The 10,345-nt window shown below is 46.2% G+C and overlaps 1 protein-coding gene across 2 annotated transcripts in view; it reads right to left on the minus strand.

The window, feature by feature from the left end:
- Positions 1–10,345, minus strand: part of LOC124046764 (epithelial cell-transforming sequence 2 oncogene-like) — a 35,610-nt gene that overhangs the window by 7,229 nt on the left and 18,036 nt on the right. For both annotated transcript variants that reach the window (XM_046367504.1, XM_046367505.1), the window contains exons 12-14: positions 5,565–5,638; positions 4,652–4,808; positions 2,435–2,500 (exon numbers count right to left, since the gene is read on the minus strand). In XM_046367504.1, the coding sequence (XP_046223460.1) occupies positions 2,435–2,500; positions 4,652–4,808; positions 5,565–5,638 (297 nt within the window). The remainder of the gene's footprint in view (positions 1–2,434; positions 2,501–4,651; positions 4,809–5,564; positions 5,639–10,345) is intronic.

The following is a 10,345-nucleotide window of genomic DNA, read 5'->3' on the forward strand; positions in this document are numbered from 1 at the left end:
TACAAGTTGTTCCACAACATCCCAAACATGCTCATTGGGTGACATGTCTGGTGTGTATGTAGGCCATGGAAGAACTGGGACATTTTTCAGCTTCCAGGAATTGTGTACAGATCCTTGAGCTTCCCTGAGACGATTTCTGACAGGCTGTGCAGAAATTCTTCGGTTGTTTTACCAGAGGTGAAGAAGGTGAAGAAGCCGGATGTGGATGTCTCAGAAACACGTGGTCTGTCGTTGTGAGGCCAGTTGAATGCGAAATTCACTAAAATCGACATTGGTTTATGGTTGAGAAATGAACAATCAATTCTCTGGCAACAGCTCTGGTGGACATTCCCGGCAGTCAGCATGCCAATTCCACGTTCCCTCAAAACTTGACACACCTGTGGCATTGTGTTGTGTGACAAACCTGCACCTTTTAGAGTGGCCTTTTATTGTCCCCCCCAGCACAAGGTGCACCTGTGTAATGATCACACTGTTTAATCAGCTTCTTGTAATGCCACACCTGTCAGGTGGATGGATTATCTTGGAAAAGGAGAAATGCTCACTAACAAGGATGTAAACAAATTTGTTCAGAACATTTGAGAGAAATAAACTTTTTGTACATATGGAACATTTCTGGGATATTTTATTTCAGCTCATGAAACATGGGACCAACACTGTACATGTTGCGCTTATATTTTTCTTCAGTACAGTTTATTAGGACAATTATGGTTGTAATAGGGACGAGTGTTAGAGTCTTAAAGATTTTTTATAACTAAACCAAGACAGATCACAGCTTGTCGTTTCCAATGGGACCAAATGAGTCATAGTGGGTAAACCAAGCAAGGACGTGGGCAGAGCCAAGCTACCGATATCCTATTGGCGCGTACTAGTATACATCTGCATATTTCTGTTAGGGAAACCTACTCTGGGAAGTGCGCATGTGCAATAACTTAATTTGCCTTTCCACTCCTTCTAAACAACACGATTTTTAATAACTTTTGCAAAGGGTAAAATCAAAAAACAACTTAATCCACTTAATGTTCGTAACAGATTCTACTTTTGGGAACAGAAAACTGTATTGAGATCAAATGTTTAATTGATGAGAAAATTTGCAGTGTCGGTCAAAATGCATCTGGTTACATCTTCTCCCACTGCCGCCACTGGGCTTCCTCTCACCACCATATTTGGTAGTACCAACCACTGGGCTTCCTCTCACTACCATATTTGGTAGTACCATCTTCTCCCACTGCCGGCCACTGGGCTTCCTCTCACCACCATATTTGGTAGTACCAACCACTGGGCTTCCTCTCACCACCATATTTGGTAGTACCAACCACTGGGCTTCCTCTCACCACCATATTTGGTAGTACCATCTTCTCCCACTGCCAGCCACTGGGCTTCCTCTCACCACCATATTTGGTAGTACCAACCACTGGGCTTCCTCTCACCACCATATTTGGTAGTACCAACCACTGGGCTTCCTCTCACTACCATATTTGGTAGTACCATCTTCTCCCACTGCCGGCCACTGGGCTTCCTCTCACCACCATATTTGGTAGTACCAACCACTGGGCTTCCTCTCACTACCATATTTGGTAGTACCATCTTCTCCCACTGCCGGCCACTGGGCTTCCTCTCACCACCATATTTGGTAGTACCAACCACTGGGCTTCCTCTCACTACCATATTTGGTAGTACCATCTTCTCCCACTGCCGGCCACTGGGCTTCCTCTCACTACCATATTTTGTAGTACCATCTTCTCCCACTGCTGGCCACTGGGCTTCCTCTCACCACCATATTTGGTAGTACCAACCACTGGGCTTCCTCTCACCACCATATTTGGTAGTACCAACCACTGGGCTTCCTCTCACTACCATATTTGCTAGTACCATCTTCTCCCACTGCCGGCCACTGGGCTTCCTCTCACCACCATATTTGGTAGTACCAACCACTGGGCTTCCTCTCACCACCATATTTGGTAGTACCAACCACTGGGCTTCCTCTCACTACCATATTTGGTAGTACCATCTTCTCCCACTGCCGGCCACTGGGCTTCCTCTCACCACCATATTTGGTAGTACCAACCACTGGGCTTCCTCTCACCACCATATTTGGTAGTACCAACCACTGGGCTTCCTCTCACCACCATATTTGGTAGTACCAACCACTGGGCTTCCTCTCACCACCATATTTGGTAGTACCAACCACTGGGCTTCCTCTCACCACCATATTTGGTAGTACCAACCACTGGGCTTCCTCTCACTACCATATTTGGTAGTACCAACCACTGGGCTTCCTCTCACTACCATATTTGGTAGTACCATCTTCTCCCACTGCCGGCCACTGGGCTTCCTCTCACCACCATATTTGGTAGTGAGTGGAATCGCCAACCGGATGTCTCACATTTATGCATCCAGTGACATATCTGCCTCATTGTTCTATCTTTGTTCTTACTGGACAGCCCCGGATCTGTCGCTGGGTCTCCTGCATCCTTGTGGCTTTCTCTGAGTTCCTCTTCAGCTGAGAAAAAGAGAAAGAGACAGAGAGAGAGCGAAAGACAGCCAGAGAAAGACAGAGAGAGAGACAGACGGAGAGAGAGAAAGACAGAGAGAGACAGAGAGGGAGAGAGAAGTTAATAATATCATTCAGACTGGAGGGTTTGGTCAGGAGTGGTGTGTCTGTGTCAGTGGTTCCTCCTATAAAGGGTTGTGTAATACTGCGGCTCACCTTTCGTGCTGCTGCAGCATTCTGTGGCACGTTATTTAATTGTCAGCCATTTTTTCTGTTACTGTCCTTGTAAATAGGAATTTGTTCTTTCCATGTGTGTGATTTCATAGTTGCGATGTCTTCACTAAAATCCTGGAAGGAGTAGGTGTGTCCAAACTTTTGACTGGTACGGTAAATGATGGTCGTCAGAGCTTTACGTATGGGCCTCACGGCCTTCGACAGAGCTTTACATATCGGCCTCACGGCCTTCGTCAGAGCTTTACATATCGGCCTCACGGCCTTCGTCAGAGCTTTACGTATCGGCCTCACGGCCTTCGTCAGAGCTTTACATATCGGCCTCACGGCCTTCGTCGGAGCTTTACATATCGGCCTCACGGCCTTCGTTAAGAGCTTTACGTATCGGCCTCACGGCCTTCGTCAGAGCTTTACGTATCGGCCTCACGGCCTTCGTCAGAGCTTTACGTATCGGCCTCACGGCCTTCGTCAGAGCTTTACATATCGGCCTCACGGCCTTCGTCAGAGCTTTACGTATCGGCCTCACGGCCTTCGTCAGAGCTTTACGTATCGGCCTCACGGCCTTCGTCAGAGCTTTACGTATCGGCCTCGCGGCCTTCGTCAGAGCTTTACATACCGGCCTCACGGCCTTTGTCAGAGCTTTACGTATCGGCCTCACGGCCTTCGTCAGAGATTTATACATATCGGCCTCACGGCCTTCGTCAGAGCTTTACGTATCGGCCTCACGGCATTCGTCAGAGCTTTACATACCGGCCTCACGGCCTTCATCAGAGCTTTACGTATCGGCCTCACGGTCTTCGTCAGAGCTTTACGTATCGGCCTCACGGCATTCGTCAGAGCTTTACATACCGGCCTCACGGCCTTCATCAGAGCTTTACATACCGGCCTCACGGCCTTCATCAGAGCTTTACATACCGGCCTCACGGCCTTCATCAGAGCTTTACATACCGGCCTCACGGCCTTCATCAGAGCTTTACATACCGGCCTCACGGCCTTCATCAGAGCTTTACATACCGGCCTCACGGCCTTCATCAGAGCTTTACATACCGGCCTCACGGCCTTCATCAGAGCTTTACATACCGGCCTCACGGCCTTCATCAGAGCTTTACGTATCGGCCTCACGGCCTTCATCAGAGCTTTACATATCGGCCTCACGGCCTTCGTCAGAGCTTTACGTATCGGCCTCACGGCCTTCGTCAGAGCTTTATACATATCGGCCTCACGGCCTTCGTCAGAGCTTTACGTATCGGCCTCACGGCATTCGTCAGAGCTTTACATACCGGCCTCATGGCCTTCGTCAGAGCTTTACGTATCGGCCTCACGGCCTTCGTCAGAGCTTTACATATCAGCCTCACGGCCTTCGTCAGAGCTTTACGTATCGGCCTCACGGCCTTCGTCAGAGCTTTACATATCAGCCTCACGGCCTTCGTCAGAGCTTTACGTATCGGCCTCACGGCCTTCGTCAGAGCTTTACATATCGGCCTCACGGCCTTCGTCAGAGCTTTACATATCGGCCTCACGGCATTCGTCAGAGCTTTACATACCGGCCTCACGGCCTTCGTCAGAGCTTTACGTATCGGCCTCGCGGCCTTCGTCAGAGCTTTACATATCGGCCTCACGGCCTTCGTCAGAGCTTTACATATCGGCCTCACGGCCTTCGTCAGAGCTTTACGTATGGGCCTCACGGCTTTCGTCAGAGCTTTCGGGAGTAAAAAAAAAAATTGTACCCTTATGTAGACCTAGCCCCACCCACATCCTTTCCACACATCAAAAGGGGTTGGAGTCGAGGGAGAACAAATAGGTGCTACTAAATATAACAATATGCATTTCATAAATATTTTAATAAAAAGTTTACATAAAACGTATTAAACATGTCTGTAAAACCACAATGAGGACATCGACCTGTAGATGCTTATGTTTGTGTTCTACCTTGCGTATGAAGTCCCTGTAGTGGGTGAGTTTGTCCAATACGCCAGACAGCTGTGTGTGATCGGAGTGTTGAGAGACTGTGTGTAGAGACAGCGCCTGCAGCAGAGTTACATACTCCTCTATACGCCACACTGGACACAGCAACAGCTCCTGCAGACTATACCAACACACACCAACACACACACGCACACACACAACCCAGAGCTCTAGAGTCCCAGACTAACAACCCAGAGCTCTAGAGTCCCAGACTAACAACCCAGAGCTCTAGAGTCCCAGACTAACAACCCAGAGCTCTAGAGTCCCAGACTAACAACCCAGAGCTCTAGAGTCCCAGACTAACAACACAGAGCTTTAGAGTCCCACAATAAACAACCCAGAGCTTTAGAGTCCCACACTAAGACCCAGAGCTTTAGAGTCCCCCACTAAGACCCAGAGCTTTAGAGTCCCACAATAACAACCCAGAGCTTTAGAGTCCCACACTAACAACCCAGAGCTTTAGAGTCCCACACTAAGACCCAGAGCTTTAGAGTCCCACAATAACAACCCAGAGCTTTAGAGTCCCACAATAACAACCCAGAGCTTTAGAGTCCCACAATAACAACCCAGAGCTTTAGAGTCCCACACTAAGACCCAGAGATTTAGAGTCCCACACTAACAACCCAGAGCTTTAGAGTCCCACAATAACAACCCAGAGCTTTAGAGTCCCACAATAACAACCCAGAGCTTTAGAGTCCCACAATAACAACCCAGAGCTTTAGAGTCCCACAATACCAACCTAGAGCTTTAGAGTCCCACAATAACAACCCAGAGCTTTAGAGTCCGAGACTAACAACCCAGAGCTTTAGAGTCCCAGACTAACAACCCAGAGCTTTAGAGTCCCACACTAACAACCCAGAGTCCCACACTAACATACCTCAGCATGTGTGTCTCCAGGGTTCTGTCTTGTCTCTTTAGGAAAGCTCGGAAAGCAGGGTTCATCTCTCTGCACTGCAACACAAAACACACACATACAATACACAAACACCTGTGTGTGAAGGGGAGAGAGAATGAGACAGAGAGAGATTGAGACAGAGAGAGTTAGAGAAGAGAGAGAGAGTCAAATGTCTGCTGTTTGCTGATGATCTGGTGCTTCTGTCACCAACCAAGGAGGGCCTACAGCAGCACCTAGATCTTATGCACAGATTCTGTCAGACCTGGGCCCTGACAGTAAATCTCAGTAAGACCAAAATAACGGTGTTCCAAAAAATGTCCAGTCTCTAGGACCACAAATACAAATTCCATCTAGACACTGTTGCCCTAGAGCACACAAAAAACGATACATTCCTTGGCCTAAACATCAGCGCCACAGGTAACTTCCACAAAGCTGTGAACGATCTGAGAGACAAGGCAAGAAGGGCATTCTATGCCATCAAAAGGAACATATATTTCAACACAACAATTAGGATTTGGCTAAAAATACTTGAATCAGTTATAGAGCCCATTGCCCTTTATGGTTGTGAGGTCTGGGGTCCGCTCACCAACCAAGACTTCACAAAATGGGACAAACACCAAATTGAGACTCTGCACGCAGAATTGTGCAAAAATATCCTCTGTGTACAACGTAGAACGCCAAATAATGCATGCAGAGCAGAATTAGGCCGATACCCACTAATGATCAAAATCCAGAAAAGAGCCGTTAAATTCCACAACCACCTAAAAGGAAGCGATTCACAAACCTTCCATAACAAAGCCATCATCTACAGAGAGATGAACCTGGAGAAGAGTCCCCTAAGCAAGCTGGTCCTGGGGCTCTGTTCACAAACACAAACACACCCTACAGAGCCCCAAGACAGCAGCACAATTACACCCAACCAAATCATGAGAAAACAAAAAGATAATTACTTGACACATTGGAAAGAATTAACAAAAAAACAGAGCAAACTAGAATGCTATTTGGCCCTAAACAGAGAGTACACAGTGGCAGAATACCTGACCACTGTGACTGACCCAAAATTAAGGAAAGCTTTGACTATGTACAGACTCAGTGAGCATAGCCTTGCTATTGAGAAAGGCCGCATCCAATATTTATGCTTATTTATTTTATCTTGTGTCCTTTAACCATTTGTACATTGTTAAAACACTGTATATATATAATATGACATTTGGATTGTCTTTATTGTTTTGAAACTTCTGTATGTGTGATGTTTACTGTTAATTGTTATTGTTTATTTCACTTTTTATATTCACTTTATATATTATCTACCTCACTTGCTTTGGCAATGTTAACACATGTTTCCCATGCCAATAAAGCCCTTGAATTGAATTCAATTGAATTGACAGAGAGAGAGAGACGGAGAGAAAGAGAGAAAGAGACAGAGAAAGAGAGAGATAGACAGAGAGAGACGGAGAGAAAGAGAGAAAGAGACAGAGAAAGAGAGAGATAGACAGAGAGAGAGAGACAGAGAGACACAGATTGTACTACTTATGGACTCAAATGGGAAATATATAGAATAATTTTTTTTTCCCCCAAACACAGTGTGTCTAAACTCTGGTGTCCAAACACCCAGCGTGCCCTAGACCTTCTGTCTGAGGACCAACTAGGTTCACCCAGCCACATAATAATACACACAGGCACAAACGACCTGAGAGCACAGCAGGAAAGGGTGGCCACAGCACTGAAGGGAGTGATTGAAAAACCTTCTTCTACTTTCCCCAACGCACAAGTGTTTATCTCCACCCTGCTACCACGAAAAGACTTCCACCCTGCCACAATACAGAGGGTAAACGCAAGTATTTCCTGTGACTGTGCCTCAAAACCAAATGTTTTCCTGGCCCACCACTCCACCCTGGACTTGAACAGCCTCTATGACCAGGTCCACCTCTACAAGGTAGCAGTGCCCACCTTTGCCCGAACTCTAAAGCACATCGCTCTCAAACGTATCCCCAACACTTCACACAGGAGCAACAGATCAATAGACACCACACCCAGACCAGCGAGACACCCTCCCAGACCTGCAGGACCCCCCCCCCCCCTGGACCTACACATAGAGGACCCACGCCAGGAGGAATTACATCCAGACCACAGCACACCCAAACACATCAACACCCCCACCCCAACCAATCAACACCCCCCACGTCAACCATGCCCACACCCCATTTAGGCCCCCTCAGATCAGACCTATGCCACTCCTGCCCACCCCATGCACCCCACCCCCGCAAAGAGGGCCTCAACATGGAAGCCACACATATGCCCAGGTGGTGGGCGGGCAAACGGTCACAACCCCCACTCTCACACTCACCCAAGCCAATGGCATGTACCAGATGCTCAGCAGGCTCTGCTCACACTTACTGGCCTGAGGCCAAACCACGACAAACAACATTGGACACTCTGGAACAAAAAGCCTTCACTATATCATCCTGGAATATCCAAGGCCTGAGGTCATCTGCCTTTGGCCTAAAGTGCAGAAACCCAGACTTCACCAAAGAAATCGGTAATACAGACATTGTCATCCTGCAAGAAACCTGGTAAAGAGGAGACAGACCCACTGGTTGCCCTCTAGGTTACAGAGAGCTGGTTGTCCCATCCACTAAACTACCAGGTGTGAAACAGGGAAGGGACTCAGGGGAAATGCTAATTTGGTATAGAGCAGACCTAACTCACTCCATTAAATTAATCAAAACAGGAACATTCTACATTTGGCCAGAAATTCAAAAGGAAATTTTCCTAACAAAGAAAAATGTCCTCCTGTGTGCTACCTATATCCCCCCACTAGAATCCCCATATTTTAATAAAGACAGATTCTCCATCCTGGAGGGGGAAATCAATAATTTCCAGGCCCAGGGACATGTACTCGTCTGTGGCGACCTAAATGCCAGAACCGGACAAGAACCTGACACCCTCAGCACACAGGGGGACAAACGCCTGCCTGCAGATGACAGCATCCCCTTCCCCATATGCCCCCCTAGACACAACTATGACAACATAACCAACATAAACGAGTCACAACTCCTGCATCTCTGTCGCACGCTGGGTATGTACATAGTCAACGGTAGGCTTCGAGGGGACTCCTATGGTAGGTACACCTATAGCTCATCTCTTGGCAGTAGTACTGTAGACTACTTTATCACTGACCTCAACCCAGAGTTTCTCAGAGCATTCACAGTCAGCCCACTGACACCCCTATCAGACCACAGCAAAATCACAGTCTACTTGAACAGAGCAATACTCAATCATGAGGCATCAAAGCCAAATGAACTGAGTAACATTAAGAAATGCTATAGATGGAAGGAATATAGTGTGGAAACCTACCAAAAAACAATTAGGCAACAACAAATTCAATCCCTTTTAGACAATTTCCTGGGTAAAACGTTCCACTGTAATAGTGAAGGTGTAAACTTGGCAGTAGAAAATCTTAACAGTATATTTGACCTCTCAGCTTCCCTATCAAATCTAAAAATCTCAAATAGAAAACCGAAGAAAATTAACAATAATGACAAATGGTTTGATTAAGAATGCAAAACTCTAAGAAAGAAATTGAGAAACCTGTCCAACCAAAAACATAGAGACCCGGAAAACCTGAGTCTACGCCTTCACTATGGTGAATCACTAAAATAATACAGAAATACACTTCGGAAAAAGAAGGAACAGCATGTCAGAAATCAGCTCAATGTAATTGAAGAATCCATAGACTCTAACCACTTCTAGGAAAATTGGAAAACACTAAACAAACAACAGCACGAATAATTATCTATCCAAAATGGAGATGTATGGGTAAACCACTTCTCCAATCTTTTTGGCTCTATAACAAAGAATAAAGAGCAAAAACATATACATGATCAAATACAGATCTTAGAATCAGTTATTAAAGACTACCAGAACCCACTGGATTCTCCAATTACATTGAATGAGTTACAGGACAAAATAAAAACCCACCAACCCAAAAATGCCTGTGGTGTTGATGGTATCCTCAATGAAATGATCCAATATACAGACAACAAATTCCAATTGGCTATACTAAAACTCTTTAACATCATCCTTAGCTCTGGCATCTTCCCCAATATTTGGAACCAAGGACTGATCACCCCAATCCACAAAAGTGGAGACAAATTTGACCCCAATAACTACCGTGGAATATGCGTCAACAGTAACCTTGGGAAAAATCCTCTGCATTATCATTAACAGCAGACTCGTACACTTCCTCAATGAAAACAATGTACTGAGCAAATGTCAAATTGGCTTTTTACCAAATTACCGTACAACAGACCATGTATTCACCCTGCACACCCTAATTGACAACCAAACAAACCAAAACAAAGGCAAAGTCTTCTCATGCTTTGTTGATTTCAAAAGAGCCTTTGACTCAATTTGGCATGAGGGTCTGCTATACAAACTGATGGAAAGTGGTGTTGGGGTAAAACATACGACATTATAAAATCCATGTACACAAACAACAAGTGTGCGGTTAAAATTGGCAAAGAACACACACATTTCTTCACACAGGGTCGTGGGGTTAGACAGGGATGCAGCTTAAGCCCCACCCTCTTCAACATATATATCAACGAATTGGCGCGGGCACTAGAAAAGTCTGCAGCACCCAGCCTCACGCTACTAGAATCCGAAGTCAAATGTCTGCTGTTTGCTGATGATCTGGTGCTTCTGTCACCAACCAAGGAGGGCCTACAGCAGCACCTAGATCTTATGCACAGATTCTGTCA

Source organism: Oncorhynchus gorbuscha, linkage group LG10, assembly GCF_021184085.1.
Source record: "Oncorhynchus gorbuscha isolate QuinsamMale2020 ecotype Even-year linkage group LG10, OgorEven_v1.0, whole genome shotgun sequence".
Lineage (NCBI taxonomy): Eukaryota > Metazoa > Chordata > Actinopteri > Salmoniformes > Salmonidae > Oncorhynchus > Oncorhynchus gorbuscha.